Here is a 17,221-nt window from a genome sequence, read left to right as displayed (position 1 = left end):
TGGTGCCTAAGGGGCAATGATCTTTACAAACATTGGGCCTTCAAGATCAGAGCAGTCCATGATGAGAACATCAGTTTCTTGCAAATTCTCCTAAATACTTACTTCTCCTGATGATCTTTAATCTATGACTAGTTATTGAGTCACCAACTAGTGGAAACTCAACATTAAAACTCTTAAATGATTTTAATTGGATTAGTCAAGATTACACAGTAAGAAATTAGGGAGGACAGTGATTAAATAGAAAAGCTCCGATCATGTAGAGTGTAAGTCAGTAAACAGCAGACTCCCCTGTTCTCAGTTGGTCTTTACTATCTCACCCCAAAACAACCCAGACAGATGACTTACCAGAGATAATCTGGGATACGAGAAACATGCTCCTGAAAAGCAGGAGCCTTGTGACCCTCCACATGCCAGCGAACTAACATGTTGATGGTTTTGGAAATCTAAAAAGACAAATAGAATCATAGATAATAGTGAAGCAGAGAAGTTTCGACTTTTGTTCCACCTGCTCTTATTCACTTGACCTTATCCACGCTGACAGCATCAAATGCCCATGTGGCCCTTGCCTACAGCAAAATCACTGTGCACTCACAATAGGCAGAACCGCCGAGTCTTTCAGATTTTCACCATTCACAGTATTTTGCTTTTATTTCAGATAGATGAGAAGACTGTTCCCATGGGAAAAGTGCTATTATTCATTCAATATTGAATAAAGCACTGTTTGAGAACTTTAAGTGTAATGATCCTAAATGATGCAAGAGTTCACAGCACTTTAAATTTGGGGGAAAAAATGGTTTGCAGTTTTCACTTAAGAGGGGAAAAAAAAAGAGACAACTGCTCCGGGATTGCATTGATTAACTGAACATCTGGTGCAGCTTGAAAAAAGGCGGCCCTGTTTTCGCCATTTCAATAGGCTTCATTGTTTGTGAGCAGTAATGGCTTGTTATGCCAGCTGAGGTCAATACGAATGCAGAGTATCAAAAGTTCCAGTATCACTTAACTCAACAGGGATGGAGTTCACAGTTCAGAATTAACCGTTTTAAGAGGTTATTAAAGGATTATTTGTCTTTGGTGTGATTCTGTCATAGATGTTGCTTGTTTTAACAATAGATTAAGCACTTGAGGGGATTAAAAAATTTTGAATGACTTCTTTTGAATCAGTTTTCCCCCACAGTATGACCGTGTTTGAATGTCAGCTATTAGGTTTTCAAAGTTTATTTATTTTTCCATGTCCATTTCAGGACATGGCTCGAGATCTGCCCACAGTGGATACTGGGCGAGCGGCTAATGGAAGATACATGGGATGCATGAATATACGAGGGTGCATGGGTGTATGAGGGGGTGTAAAGGGGACATGTGGGTAGATGAGGTGAGGGGGGGTTAAGGGTTTTAGAGCCTGACATTCATCACTACAACTGGACCGACCGATGTCCTAGTATGTAGAAGAGGGTGCTCTAGCCCGTTAGCCATGCTATTCGTCCACCTCTGTTGTCACCTCAGACCTGCCTCTGCATCCATCCCGCATCTGCCTCTCATTAGACACGTGAATATGGCAGGCGTTGGTCTTTTTAAAAAGGGACTGGTCTGTTCAGTCAGAAAGTTTCAGAACTCTATGAAGTCAACTCAATCTTTCTCCCTCATCCACATAAATCTGGCCCCTGATGTCTATTACTTTCATCCTTACTGTTAACGATTTCATTTTGTCCAAAGTCAAAAGAAAACGTTGATTATTCTCATTTTTTCTTCTGTTTACCTGAACTGTCAGCATTCTGTCACAGCTACTATAATGGTTTATATCTCATTCCATTCAGTATTGTCTCTTTCACAACTGTGGGAAATTAATTAACAGATAAAAAACTGTGCAAGAAGAAACATTCAAAATACTTGGAGACCACACAAAAACTTTAACATTCATCCAAACTGAAAAATAGTTAGGAAGATATCAATCTCAATCAAATATACAGCCTCTTTGAAAATTAATGGCATCAATACTACACCTTGATAAAATCCTTTGAGATAAATACTTACCGGCCCAATACTAATGCACTTGGTGAATCGGTCGTCAGCTACGATGTGGTCATAGAGTTCTGTGACTGCCCAGTTCCTCAGGCTGGTGCTGTGGTGATCTTCATACATATTCAGCAAAGCTGCAAAAGCCCAAGTTTAATGACTTATCACCTCGGGTGGAACACAATAAAAGATAGTGGTACAGCAGAATGGCACATTTAAATTTATATCAGCTGTGGAACCTACATTTACAAACAAGATATTATTTGGGGTGGAGGAGTGGGGAGAGGGGGAACAAAAAAAACATTAGGAATGCTCTTCCATTAAATCGACGTTTCGCCCACTTTGACAGATTTCTATTCATCAATGGGCTGCTTTAGATATTTTACCCTCAGTATCAACATAAAGCAGAGTGAAGTCCCCCATTACTCTTGTTGTGTTCCAATCTACGCACCCCATCTGGACTAAATGTGAACCACATCTTGAGGAGAAACAACATTATTTAGTACAGAGCAGTTCTAACAACAGTGTAACTTCTAACCCCATCCATCACCTGACATCAAGCAACTAGATTTTTTTTAAAAAGCATTTATTTTTTGGAAATGGAGGGTACCCAATTATTTTTTCCCCCAATTAAGGGGCAATTTAGCGTGGCCAATTCACCCACCCTGCACATCTTTGGGTTGTGGGGCGAGATACAGGCCCGGGGAGAATGTGCAAACTCCACACGGACAGTGCCCCGGGGCCGCGATCGAACCCGGGTCCTCAGCAACGTGAGGCAGCAGTGCTCACCACTGCGCCACCGCGCCGTCCCCTAAAAAGGTATTTAAGGCTTCTTTGGAAACAATTGAACACATATGCTAGTTCAATGGGAGCAACAGTTTCAAAAGTGGAGGATTATTGTTATTAATGAGCATTCCATATTAGCTTGCTGATGTCCTCTTAAAAAATGGTAGAACACTGATAATGGCCCCATCCAGGGAGAGAACACCAGAGGTGATCATCTCGCTGGACGCAGAAAAGGCCTCTGACAGGGTCAAGTGGAAGTATATCATTTAAGTACTAGAGTGGTTTGGGCTAGGGACAGGGTTCACCAAGGCAAGTGTACGGACTAAAGCCACCAGCTCTGAATACTTCCAGCTGCAGAGGCACAAGGCACGGATGCCTGCTATCCCCGCTCCTATTCTCTCCGGCAATCTAGCCGTTGGTGATCACCCTCAGAGCGACAAGAAGCTGGAAGGGAATCCAAAGAGGAGACAGAGAGCCCAGAGTCTCAATCTATGTGGATGACCTCTCCTCTACATCTCGGACCCGCAAAGTGACATGGAAGGGATCATGAAGCTCCTGAGAGAGTTTGGAGCCTTCTCAGGCTACAAGCTCAACCTGAGCAAGAGTGAAGTCTTCCTGTTGAACCCAAGAGGGGCAGAGCTGGAGGGACTACCATTCAAACAACCCAAAGTAAATTCCACTCCCTGGGGATCCAGATTGCCCACAACTGGACATGGATCCACAAGTGGAGCCTGACTAGTCTGGAGGAGGAAGTAAAAAAGGACCTACAGAGATGGTACACATTCCCGTTCTCCCTGGCGGGGATGGTACAGACAATCAAGATGAACGCACTGCCCAGGAACTTCTTCCTGTTCAGGGCCCTATGGATCGACATCCCCAAGGCCTTTTTCAACTTGATAGATAAGATAATTATGGCGATTTTGTGGGGTGAGAGAAAGAATCAAAGGATCCCCAAAATGCCCGACAAAGAAAATGAAACATGGGGGGCCTGGCCCTCCCAAACCTACCGTACTACCACTGGGCAGCCATGGCAGAAAGAGTGAGGGGTTGGGTGAAAAAAACAGACACAGAATGGGTGAGGATGGAGGAGTCCGCCTGTACAGGAACATCTCTCCAGACCCTCGCCATGGCAGCGCTCCCATCTCCGCCAGCAAAACACTCAACAAGCCCAATAGTGGTAGCCACACTCAGAACTTGGAACAAGAGGAGGCAGCACTTCAGTTTGACTGAAATGTCCACCATGGCCCCACCTGCAGCCATCATAGGTTTCCACCAGCCATGCCCGACACCAACTTTAGGAGGTGGAGACAGGATGGGGGACACTGACGGTTAGAGACTTTTACACAGAGGACAGACTAGCGACCCTAGAGGAACAGACAGAGAGACTGGAGCTACCTAAAGGAAACATCTACAGGTCAAAAACTTTCTCCGTAAGGAGACGATAGCTTACCCACGAATCCCGAGAAACACAATGTTTGAGGAGTTACTGGACGCGGGCAGTCTGGGAGGGGAAACTGCAGGGACCTGTATGGACGGCTCTTAGAAAGGACATGCTCCCCACTGGATGAAACACGGGATTTTAAATGTTTTTAAATTTAGAGTACCCAATTACTTTTTCCAATTAAGGGGCAATTTAGCATGGCCAATCCACCTACTCTGCTCATCTTTGAGTTGTGGGGGTAAAACCCACGCAGACACAGGGAGAATGTGCAAACTCCACACGGACAGTGACCCAGGGCCGGGATTCGAACCCGGGTCCTCAGCGCCGTAGGCAGCAATGCTAACCACTGTGTCACCGTGCTGCCCAAAACATGGAAAAAATGGGAGGAAGAGCTAGGAATGGAAATAGGACGGGGGCTCTGGAGCGAAGCACTGCGCAGGGCCAACTCCCCCTCCTCCTGTACAAGGCTCAGCCTAATGCAGCTGAAGGTGGGGCACAGAGCGCACCTGACGAGAACCCGAATGAACAGGTTCTTTCCGGAGGTGGAGGACAAATGTTGACAGTGCCAGGGAGGCCCGGCCAACCGTGCCCACATGTTCTGGGCATGCCCCAGGCTTGTCGGGTTTTGGACAGCCTTCTCCGAGGCAATGTCCAAGGTTGTGGAGGTGAGGATGGAGCCATGCCTAAGAGTGGCAGTCTTCGGGGTATTGTACCAGCCAGAAGTATTTATGGGGAAGAGGGTCAACTCCCTTGCCTTTGCTTCTCTAATCACCCGCCGGAGAATCCTACTCGGCTGGCGACCAGCAACACCACCCACAGCTGCAGATTGGTTGGCAGACCGATCGGAATTTCTCCACCTGGAGAAGATCAAGTTCCCTATTCAAGGGTCAGAGGATGGCTTCCACAAAGCTTTGATAGATACAGAGGGTAATGCCTTGTATGGTGTAACTGACACATATACCCTTGTTGAATGTACAGTGTACAAAATGTAAAAACGTCAATAAAAAATGGTAAAACACAAATAATTGTGACCTTTCTGTAACGGAGGAATCCTCCATACCATATGCAATAGTGAGAAGCCTGCTGTGTGGTGTATACAGGTCACAAACTGCCACATTGTTTCGTTGGGCAGGCCAGTCAATGGTACTGTAATCCTGAACATAGAGCTCCTGGAGAAAAACAAAGTCAGAATTTGGAAGGGGCAACACAAACTTTCTTGGTGAGTGAGAAGTGAAACATTAATATGCAAAGCACAATCGTGGCACTTGCAGTTATAAAACACCATAAGAAACTATCCCAGCAAGATTTCCTCATAACAGGGCCTTGATCCATCTCTAGTAGGTTACGTTCCAAAGTCAGATGCTTCTGTTCCTATCTCTCCTCTACCGCCTCCAGATTTCATATAAATTTTACAGAAACTTGGGTTTTACTTAAAGCATAACCATAGCATCACCGCATTAACAGCAAGTTGTAATGGAAACGCAGTCTCGGGAGCCTAACCAAATTCTAGCACAAGAATCTGTGGCATTCTGGAATTAGGGTGGGCTGTGGCAGCAGGAATGTGTTCAGAAATAGCAGGGAACTTATAATGAAGCCAATTACAATGTGTTTTATCAGGAGCGTAATGACCAAAACCAGGTTTCTGACACACAAGGAAATCTATTGTCCAGTAAGAAGTGTACACTTACTTTAAGAAAGCTATCAATTATCCAAGTTAGGAAAACTAGCATAGGTGGGAATAGCCAAGAAGACATAGGAACCCTCGGGTGTTCAACCAGTAAAGAACATTGTTAAACTTTCCACCTCCTATCAATTTAGGACAACTCTCGATAATGCTCTGGAGTGCTTCATACCTGCTTGGTCAGGTCATAAATTATGACAGCTGCCATTGCAGGTTGACTCTGTTCCAATATTACATCACCTCTAGAGCCAGCTCAAATGAAAAGAGACCTTTTATACATCCCACCTACAGGATAGTCACTTGTTTGTCGTGTGGGCAGACAGATTCCCTTAAGGAATGTTCTCGTGTTTCAGCATCAAAATGCAACATTGGAATAGTATTTTAGCACGTCAATGGTGTAATTCAGTTCTGAGTCTTTTACTAATTCTTGTTTGTGATTTGCACCCAATAGACAATCAGTTTGGCTGAAACAGAAAAGGTGGTGTCGAAACTGCACAACTATTTCCATTTGTAGAGCTTCACAGGCCAACAGCACACTGGAAACAACTTTTACTTATATAGTACCTTGGTTATCGGAAAGAGGCCCAAGGCACTTCAGAGACAAAGCCACCTAAACTGGAGGGGCACCAAAATCCTGGGCGGGAGGTTTGCTAGAGCTCTTCAGGAGGGTTTAAACTAGTTTGGCAGGGGAATGGGAACCGGAGCTATGGATCAGAGGATAGGGTAGCTGTTGAACAGGCAGAAATAGTATGGAGCGAGTCTGTGAGGAAGGATAGACAGTTGATCGGGCAAAGTTGCACTCAGTGGAATGGGTTAAAGTGTGTCTGTTTCAATGCAAGGAGAGTCAGGAATAAGGGAGGTGAACTTAGAGCATGGATCAGTACTTGGAACTACGATGTTCTGGCCATTATGGAGACGTGGATTTCACAGAGGCAGGAATGGTTGTTAGATGTTCCAGGTTTAGATGTTTTCAGAAGAATAGGGGAGGGAGGTAAAAGAGGACGGGGAGTGGCACTGTTAATTAGGGAGTGCATCACAGCTGCAGAAAAGGAGGTAGTCGAGGAAGGGTTGTCTACTGAGTCAGTATGGGTGGAAGTCAGAAACAAGAAAGGAGCAGTCACTTTAGTGGGAGTTTCCTATAGACCCCCCGATAGCAGCAGAGAGATGGAGGAACAGATTGGGCGGCAGATCTTGGAAAGGTGCAGAAGTAACAGATGTTGTCATGGGTGACTTCAACTTCCCTAATATTGACTGGAACCTCCTTGGAGCAAATGCTTTGGATGGAGCAGATTTTGTCAGGTGTGTCCAGAAAGGAGTTGTGACTCAATATGTAGATAGGCCGACTTGAGGGGGGGGGGGGGAGCCCATATTGGACTTGGTGCTCGGCAACGAACGAGGCCAGGTGTCAGGTGTCTCGCTGGGAGAGCATTTCAGTGACAGTGACCACAACTCCTTGACCATAGTCATGGAGAGGGGTGGGAAAATACAGTATGGGAAGGTATTTAATTGGGAGAGGGGAACTTATACTGCTATTAGACAGGAGCTGAGGAGCATAAATTGGGAACAGTTGTTCTCAGGGAACTGCACAACAGTAATGTGGGGGTTGTTTAAGGTGCACTTGCTGCGAGTGCTGGATATTTTTGTCCCATTGAGACAAGGAAGGAATAGTAAGGTGAAGGAGCCTTGGATGACAAGAGAAGTGGAGTTTCTAGTCAAGAGGAAGAAGGAAGCTTACACAAGGTTGAGGAAGCAAGGACCTGACTCGGCTCTAGAGGGTTACAAAGTAGCCAGGAAGGAACTCAAAAATGGACGTAGGGGAGCTAGAAGGGGGCATGAAAAATCCCTGACGGGAAGGATTAGGGAAAACCCCAAGACGTTCTACACTTATTTGAGAAATAAGAAGATGATCAGAGTGAGAGTAGGGCTGATCAGGGATAGTGGAGGGAACTTGTGCCTAGAGTCTGAGGAGTTAGGGGAGGCCCTAAATGAATACTTTGCTTCAGTATTCACTAGAGAGAGGGACCTTGTTGCTCATGAGAACAGCGTGAACCAGGTTAATAGACTCAAACAGGTTGATATTAAGGAGGATGTGCTGGAAATTTTGAAAAGCATCAGGATAGCTAAGTCCCCTGGGCCAAACGGAATATACCCAAGATTGTACGTGAAGTGAGGCTGCCGTTGGCGATAATCTTTGCATATTCACTCTCCACTGCAGTAGTACCGGATGATTGGAGGGAGGGGAATGTTGTACCTCTGTTCAAGAAAAAGGGGACAGTGAAATCCCTGGGAATTACAGGCGAGTCAGTCTTACATCTGTGGTGAGAAAAATACTACAAAGGATTCTGAGAGATAGGGGTCGGGATTCTCCAATAATGGGGCCATCTCCGCATGCCGAGGTGAAAACCGGCGCCAACCACTCCGGCGTCAACAGCCCCGAAAGTGAGGAATTCTCCACTTTCTAGGGAGCTAGGTTGACGCCGGAGTGGTTCCCGCAGCTCCAGCCGGTGTCGAAGATCCGGTGCGAGTTCGCGCATGCGCGGATACAGACGGCATATTTTCGCACATGCGCAGACCTGCCAGTGTATTTCCGCGCATGCACCGACCCCCGGGCAATGTGGCAGAGCCCTACAGGGGCCCAGCGCAGAGGAAAAAAGGCCCCACGGAACCAACCCACCCGCTGATCGATAGGCCCGATCGCGGGCCAGGCTACCATGGGGGCCCCTCCGCCGGGTCGAGGGCCCCCCCACCGGGACGGATCCCCCCCTCCCCCAGGACGGCTCCCCGCACACTTACCTGCCAGGTCCCGTCGTGTGTGAGGTGAGTAATTCACACTGGCAGGACTGGGAAAAACTTGTCCGGCTCTCGGCCCATTGGGGCCCGGAGAATCGCCGGGGGGCGGGGCCTCGGTAAACGGCCCCCGACCGGCATGACGGGAACCCCGCCGCTGCCTGAAAAACAGCGCCGTAGAATAGGGAAGCTGCCGTTGGGGCGGGATACTGCGACTCCCCATGGGGATTCTCCGACCGGTGTAGGGTCGGAGAATTCTGGCCAGGATTTATGATTATTTAGAAAAACATAGTTTGATTAAAGATAGTCATTGTGGTTTTGTGAGGGCAGGTCATACCTCACAAGCCGCATTGAATTCTTTGAGGATGTGACGAGGCACATTGATGAAGGTCGGGCAGTGGATGTGGTGTATATGGATTTCAGTAAGGCATTTGATAAGGTTCCCATGGTTGGCTCATTCAGAAAGTCGGGGGCATAGGATACAGGGAAATTTGGCTGTCTGGTACAGAATTGGCTGGCCGAAAGTAGTCAGCGAGTGGTCATGGATGGAAAATATTCCGCCTGGAGATCAGTGACCAGTGGTGTCCCGCAGATCTGTTCTGGGACTTCTGCTCTTTGCGGTTTTTATAAATGACTTGGATGAGGAAGTGGAAGGGTGGGTTAGTAAATTTACCAATGACACGAAGGTTGGTGGAGTTGTAGATAGTGTTGAGGGCTGTTGCAGATTGCGACAGGACATTGCCAGGATGCAAAGCTGGGCTGAGAAGTGGCAAATGGAGTTCAACCTAGATAAATGTGAAGCGATTCATTTTGGAAGGTTTAAATACTGAATGCAGGGTTAAAGGCAGGATTCTTGAAAGTGTGGAGGAACAGAGGGATCTTGGAGTCCACGTACATAGATCCCTCAAAGTTGGCACCCAGGTTGGTAGGGTTGTTAAGAAGGTGAATGGTGTGTTGGCTTCCATTAACAGGGGGACTGAGTTTAAGAGCTGCGAGGTTTTGCTGCAGCTTTAGAAAACCCTGGTTAGACCACACTTGGAATATTGTGTCCAGTTCTGGTCGCCTCATTATAGGATGCTTTGGAGAGGGTGCAGAGGAAATTTACCAGGATGCTGCCTGGACTGGAGGGTATGTCTTATGAAGAAAGGTTGAGGGAGATGGGGCTTTTCTCACTGGAGCGAAGAAAGAAGAGAGGTGACATGATAGAGGTGTACAAGGTGACGAGAGGCATGGGGATAGCCAGAGACTTTTCCCCAGGGCGGTGATGGCTGTCACAAGGGGATTTAATTTTAAGGTGATTGGAGGAAGAATGATCTACTTCTGTGTCATAATGACTATGACAGTGGCTCTATAACACCAGAAGAGGAGAAAATATTAAGTGGGTTGACCAAGAATTTGGTAAAAGGATGCACTTTGGGGGAGCAGAGGAAAGAGATGGCGAGGCTTAGTGAGGACATTTCAGAGCATTAATTGTAAGGAATGCAGAAGAGGAGAGGGTAAGAGGAAGGGAATGTTTGGGAAAGGGGTGGATATAGCATTAAAGGACATTCCAGATGTAAAGAAGGGTAAAGAAATGGAAGGACTTCAACACAAGGATGAGAATTTTAAATTGTAGGACCAGGAGCTAATGTAGGTTAATTAAGACGGAGGGTGTGGGTAAGAAGAAAACATCATCCCCTCAGAGTGAAATCAATTAAAAAAAGACTTGTATTTCTGCAGTACCTTTCACAACTTGAGAAAGTGCTTTGCAGTCACTGAAGTATTTTTGAAATGTGGCCACCATTGTCATGCGCCTATTTTCCTTGGGAAAGGCAGGTTGGGGTGGAGATAGTTAATAATAATAATCTTTATTAGTGCCACAAATAGGCTTACATTAACACTGCAATGAAGTTACTGTGAAAATCCCCTAGTTGCCACATTCCGGTGCCTGTTCGGGTACAGGGAGAATTCAGAATGTCCAATTCACCGAACAGCACATCTTTTGGGACTTGTGGGAGGAAACAGGAGCACCCGGAGGAAACCAACAGACATGGGGAGAACGTGCAGATGCCACACAGACAGTGACCCAGCCGGGAATCGAACCCGGGACTCTGGAGCTGTGAAGCCACAGTGCTAACCACTGTGCTATAGTTAGGTGGATGAATGGCACGTCTTTGGGATCAAAGTGGCTCTGAGATGGCATATCTGATTGAGGAAGTTTGAAACCAAGTTGATCAAGTAATGCATAGGCTGAGCAAGTCAAGTCTTCAATACCCAGCCACTGTTGCCTATCCAGTTCCCTAGGCCAGCTAGTGGAACCCAGAGTAGTAAATCTACCACTCAGGGCTGGGATTTTCCTCCACTCACTGTTAGATATCGCTGCAGGCCAAAATTTTAATGAGTTTGATACCTCCAGATGGATGAACAAGGAGTTTACCAGCTGCAAGGTCTTAGCTAGTTGATCACTAGCAAGACCACTGCACAAGATTGGCAGGTCCTTAATCCCAGCGCTGCTAACCTAGACCAAAATCTCTGGATACAGATACGTGTCTAGTACCGAGTAGTAGTGCTCCAACAGAAAGTGAGCGTCTCAGCATTTTGAATTGGAGACTTAAATATAATGGTGGGTACAATGTCTGTTAGGACTAACATGTTGCACACGGTTCCATGAGAGAAGAGCTTTGTGCAATATTCAATCAGGTAAAATCTCCCTTATTTTAGGAATATGTTCACCCACCATTGGTAAGGCCACCGCCTATGGCAAAGAACAATGGAATAGAGCTCCACAGATTCTATATTCTCAGGACTTGAACATAATAACTTAGTCCAATGCAGATTAGCAGCCTGACCAGACCCACCTATGTTGACCCATCCAAGTGTGAAAATATAAACTCAAAGATCAGGGATTCTAAGCAGTTGGTCCTTACCTGGCGCAGGCTGAGAATAAGCTCGTCTTCCTGTGCAGTGAGCCGCACGGCATAGCAGTAACTCATCGGGAGGTAGACCTGCCGACAGTGACACCACAAGGTGGAGGGGTGAGCTGGCACCCATCGAGGAAAGAGCCTAACATAAAATTACAATACACATAAGCTCAGTAACAGGTAAAGCATCTGCATGGAAAATTAATATTTTCTATTCCTCTATTTGTATCTCAGCACATTTCACTCCTCAGTTAAGACAGCAGGCAAGGAGCAGAATGGTGCCATGATTTACTTGACCCATGGCCATTTCCTCTCTTCATCCCAGGGGAAGCATCCAATCTCTGCTCTAAACCTCTTACTTACAGGTGGCCAAAACTGGAAACTTTCAAGTTGAAATTAAAATATATTTTGTTGGACGTCCGGTGACGGCGGGCGGGAGGCGGCCGCACAATGGAGGGCTCCCGTTTGGCAATGGCATTTTCAGGGCTTTAAGCCCGGTCCCAGGGTCCACGGAGGCGGCAGAAGCAGGGAGAAGGCACAGAGGAGGCACAGTGAAGACACAGGAGGAAAAAAAGAACAAAGAAAAATGTCGAGGGTGAGCAAGAAAACGGCCGGAAAAAAAAAACAGCTGGAGGTCTGTCGGGGAGTGGAAAGGTCACCGCGGGGTCACCAAGGAAAATGGAGGCTGGAGCACCAGGGGAGGCCGCACTGCTTATGGCTGAAGAAATAACTAAGGTGATGGCTGCGGAATTTGAAAAGCAGTTGGCGCAGATTGCGAAATGCATGGAGACGGTGAGGAAGGAGATGAGGGAGGTTTTGAGTGTGCTGGTGGAGGAGGCGGTTTCCCCGGTGAGGACGGAGGTGGCGAGCGCAGTGGCGGAGGTGCGAGAGCAAGGGGAGGCGCTGAAGGAAGTGGAGGTGATGTTATTGCAGCACGGTGATCAACTTGCCTCGATGGGGAAAGAGATGCGGAAGGTGATGGATACTAACAAGGATCTGCGAGGAAAAATGGAAGACCTGGAAAACAGATCCAGGCGACAGAATTTGAGGATTGTGGGGCTGCCCGAAGGAGTTGAAGGACCGAAGCCGACTGAGTATTTTGCTGCGATGTTGGCAAAACTATTGGGGGGGGGGGGGGGGGGGGGGGATCCCTCCCGATATGAACTGGATTGGGCTCATCGGTCGTGGAGGCCTTTACCAAAGGCGAGTGAGCCGCCAAGGGCAGTGACTCTGTGCTTCCGTAGGTACAGTGTGAAGGAGAAGGTCCTGAGCTGGGCCAAGCAGAAGCGGGTGGTGCAGTGGGCTGGAGCTGGTATACGTGTATACCAGGACTTTACGGTGGAGCTGGCAAGGAGGCGGGCTGCCTTCAACCGGGTGAAGAGGGCACTGTACATTAGCAAGGTGCAGTGCGGCATTTTATATCCAGCGAAGCTGAGGGTGACTTACAAGCTCAGGGACTTTTATTTTGGAACGGCGGAAGCAGCGGAGGAGTTTGCGAAGGCAGAAGGACTGTGGCAGAACTGACAAATTGAGGAATGGCCATGTGCCGATGTAACCTCATGACTGTATTTTCTTCTTTTTTGTATCACTGCGCGTGGGTGTAGAGACTAAAGGAGCCAATGTGGCATATATTTGGACAAGGGAAGGGACGGGACTTTCACTCGAAATGAGGGTTCTTTGGGGTGTAGGTGGATGCGGGGTTTGTGTGCTAAAAGGGGATCTTTGGGCTTTCCTGGGGCCGGGCAAGTGGGAAAGGGACCCGCGAGGGGGCCTCCACGCTGGCCGGTTTAAGCCGGCCAGTGAACGGGAGTGAGGTGGGGGGAGGGGCTGCGGCCACCTGAGCCTGGCAGAACAGGGTCCGAGTGGTCTAGCCGGGGTGGAAAGTTGGGGGGGAAGGAACCGAGGTTGGGAGGAGGAGTTTTACAAGAGGCAGTGGACGGGAGGAGCTGGAGACCGGGGGTGGGGGAAGCTGTGTAAGATTAAGGGTGACTACGGGTAATCCCTGATTCCTTTTTGTCATTTGTTTATGTAAACATGCGGGTTGAGGTTTGGGGGTTGGTGGGTAGATGGGATCGTTGTTATTATGGGGACTGACATATCTTGCTGATTATTGTTTATTGTTGATGGATGTAAATGTGGGAGAAAATGTGAAAAAGGAGAATAAAATTTTTAAAAATATATATATATATTTTGTTGTTTTCTCCGCAGTTTTCTTCATTGCTGTATAGTTCCATGCACACTAGGTACCCTCTGGGATCTTGGTAAAGAACCCAATTTTTGCATGTGAAAGTAACACATCACTGACCAGCAATTCAACTGTAGAGATCTTCACAACTGAGCTTGATCCTGTTCTCATACCCATCTTCCAATAACAATCAATAAATAACAATTGGGAATGGGATCCTGGCTGTGTTTTGCTTTTTCTCTTCTTACGCAGTCTCTTGGATTGAGGATGATTTGCTTCCACTGTAATTTGATGGGTCCTGAGATGGCTGATAAGTCCAATGCATAATCTGCAGATTCTACCACATGTGGGGCAAATAGTGCTTGGAGGGTCAAGTAGAGGAGTTAGTTTGGAGGAAAGTGTGCTCTCTCTGATGTCTCAACTTCACCTCTGCGAGTTCCTGACAAAGTCTCTTGATGGCTTTCGTGCATTCTTCAATGAACCATCTCCATTTTGGTTGGTCACAGGCCAGGAACTCCTACAAGTTGGCAGGGATGTTTGACCTCTTCAGGCATGCGTCAAGAACGTCACTAAAGTGTTTGTCCTGGGAGTCTCCTGCAACAATTAAGTTCTTAGTATAGCATCTCACCCCCAGCAAATTATCCCAGGTAAGGAAGTAATTTACAGAAATGGAGGGCAACTGTTCAATCTACACCCTCTTCAATCCAAAACCAAAAGCAAACTAACTCCAACCTCAGTCATTGAGCATTAGTATACAGATAACACTTGCTTATCAGCTCACTCAGAAACTGAGCTCCAGCTCATTATTGACTCCTTCTCTGAAGCATGTGAGAAAATGGGCCTTTCACTAAACATCCAGACACTAAGAGGCAATACTTAGCATGGCCAATCCACCTAATCTTTTGACTGTGGAGGGAAACTCACACAGACATGAGGGGGAATGTGCAAACTCCACACACTCACCCAAGGCTGGAATTGAACCAAGGTTCCTGGTGCTGAGGCAGCAGTGCTAACCATTGTGCCGCCGTGCCACTTGGGCTGAGATTTATTGGAGTGCAGATGAATGAGTGGTGATCTCATTGAAACATAAAAGATTGTGAGGGACTTAACAGGATAAATGCTGAGAAGGTGTTTCTCCTCATAGGGAATCTAGAACTATGCAGCGTAGTTTGGAACCAACGGCGCCAACCAGACCATCGGAGGCCCCTGGGTGGTCAGGGATAGTGCAGGGTGGCCCCCTGGCCCTCCCCCTGGTAAGGAAGACACCTCGGCACTGCCACCCTGGCACTGGAGTTTGCCCATTCTCCCCGTGTCTGCGTGGGTCTCACCCCCACAACCCAAAGATGTGCAGGGTAGGTGGATTGGCCACGCTTAATTGCCCCTTAAATTTATATAAAAAGAAATGCAATGCACTGATAAAGGAAATAGTCGTGGTTTCGATCCAATTTTTGTTTCATCTTAAATTCTTAAGAATTCCCCCGGTTACAACAATCCATTTTCACTGCAAAACATTCTCCAGAAATTCGAAGCATTATTGGTTATTTACAGGACTCACCACATCTCAGGAAACAAGGTGTTCATCCCTTCCCAGCTGTAGACATTAAGAATGGCCAACCAGAATTTACCCCAGGACGGAATTCCCACTGCGCCGCCTGAAACCAGGGGAAAGTCAATTGTGGCATGTGTTAAACATTTAGCGAATGATGAGAAAGCACTTCCTACCCTCAATATCGGATTATGTTAAAAGGCATACTGACAGGAACTTGTGGCACCCCCTCATCCTCGAACAATAACAGCTGGTAAATGTACTGAAGGCAAATACAGTAGGATAGCAGAGATAGCTGCAAATGAGGGACTAAAGAACAGCTGAATCAGAATAGCACAACTATAAAGCCTCACTTTGTATATTAATGCAATAATAAAAAATATATATTGTTAAGACTTTTTTCCAGGCACAGAGACAAAGAAGGTGCTGAGTTAGCTTTCAGCTGAGGCAACTGTCCACATTATCCGAGATTTAGGGAAAAAGCCTTCTAACTCCAACTGATATTCAGCAAAAGTGTTGTGGATACCGGATGAGAATAGAATCATGTCCTTCAATTGGATAGTCTGCTGTTCCAGCTCATGCAAATAATGATGTCTGATACAAGGTTCTGCCGCCAGTGGAGAGTTGAAAGGGGAGTACAGACAGCCTTAATGAAAGGACCAAAGCATCTATGGACCTGGAACTAGAGGGGTTTTCAGAAATGGATGGGGCAAGCTGTGGAGTAACTTGAAAAGGAGTAAGATTCCTTAAATTTCACTGAAAGTTAGCAAAGGCAGAGTGGCATTGTTTGTCAAGGGACAGTTATTGCAGATTAAGATATGCACAGTTAAGACAAGTTCCATTTGTTTTGCGAGTGGGGGATTGAGGGGCCAATGAGGAATGATTGGTGGGGAAATAGAATCTAAAGTGGATGAAAGCTTGATGGCGGATTTCAGCAACAACAGAAAAAGCTTTGTGCAGAGGCAGCTGTTAACATAAAGCAGAAAGTAGTTTAAGATGCTAGCTGGGATGTGGGTTGTGAAATTCAGCTCTGGGTCAAACATGATAGAGGTTTTGCCTGGAGACACTCAGCTCATTGGTGTGGCTGGACAGAGGGTTGGAATCACTGGAAAAGCTGGGAATAATTGTTTTGTTCTTATGCTCAGCTGAAAGAAATTTTAATTCACCCGTGACTCCATATCAGAAGGCTGACTGACTGTACAGAATTGGCTAAGTGGATGAGGGAAGTGTTAGAAAGGTGATCCCGCTGTAGTCACCATATATATATGCGATAAACTAAAAAGCAGGACCTCTAGGGCTGTAATCTCAGGATTACTCCCTGTGCCACATGCCAGTGAGGCTAGAAATAGGAGGACAGTGCAGCTAAATTCATGGCTAAACCAGTGATGTAGGAGAGAGGGTTTCAGATTTATGGACCATTGGGATCTGTTCCGGAGCAGGTGGGACCTGTACAAGGACGGGTTGCATCTAAACTGGAGAGGCACCAATATCCTGGCTGGGAGGTTTGCTAGAGTCACTCGGGAAGATTTAAACTAGTATGGCAGGGGGGTGGGAACCAGAGCGCTAGCTTAGAAGGTGTAATGGCTGAAGGGAAAACAGAGAACAAAAATAAGAGAACAACATTACCCTCAGGCAGAGCAAAAAAGGTGACAAGTGTGAGAAGGGGGGTGGTCAATGCAGGTCTGAGGGTGTTGCACGCAGTATACGGAACAAGGTAAATGAGCTTGTTGCGCACATCGAAATTGGCCGGTACAATGTTGTGGGCATCTCAGAGACGTGGCTGCAAGACAATAAGGGTGGGATCTAAATATCCAAGGATATATGTCCTATCGAAAGGACAGGCAGATGGGTAAAGGGGGCGGGGTTGCATTGTTAGTAAGGAGTG

The 17,221-nt window shown here is 46.8% G+C and overlaps 1 protein-coding gene across 3 annotated transcripts in view; it reads right to left on the bottom strand.

Moving 5' to 3' along the window:
• lss (lanosterol synthase (2,3-oxidosqualene-lanosterol cyclase)) overlaps nt 1-17,221 on the bottom strand; it is a 151,790-nt gene that overhangs the window by 86,741 nt on the left and 47,828 nt on the right. For all 3 annotated transcript variants that reach the window (XM_072483996.1, XM_072484003.1, XM_072484011.1), the window contains 5 exons: nt 15,346-15,442; nt 11,612-11,747; nt 5,298-5,406; nt 2,029-2,147; nt 346-443 (listed from right to left, as the gene is read on the bottom strand). In XM_072483996.1, the coding sequence (XP_072340097.1) occupies nt 346-443; nt 2,029-2,147; nt 5,298-5,406; nt 11,612-11,747; nt 15,346-15,442 (559 nt within the window). The remainder of the gene's footprint in view (nt 1-345; nt 444-2,028; nt 2,148-5,297; nt 5,407-11,611; nt 11,748-15,345; nt 15,443-17,221) is intronic.

This window comes from Scyliorhinus torazame, chromosome 2 (assembly GCF_047496885.1).
Source record: "Scyliorhinus torazame isolate Kashiwa2021f chromosome 2, sScyTor2.1, whole genome shotgun sequence".
In the NCBI taxonomy this organism is placed as follows: Eukaryota; Metazoa; Chordata; class Chondrichthyes; order Carcharhiniformes; family Scyliorhinidae; genus Scyliorhinus; species Scyliorhinus torazame.
This window is presented reverse-complemented; position numbering and strand designations above follow the sequence as displayed.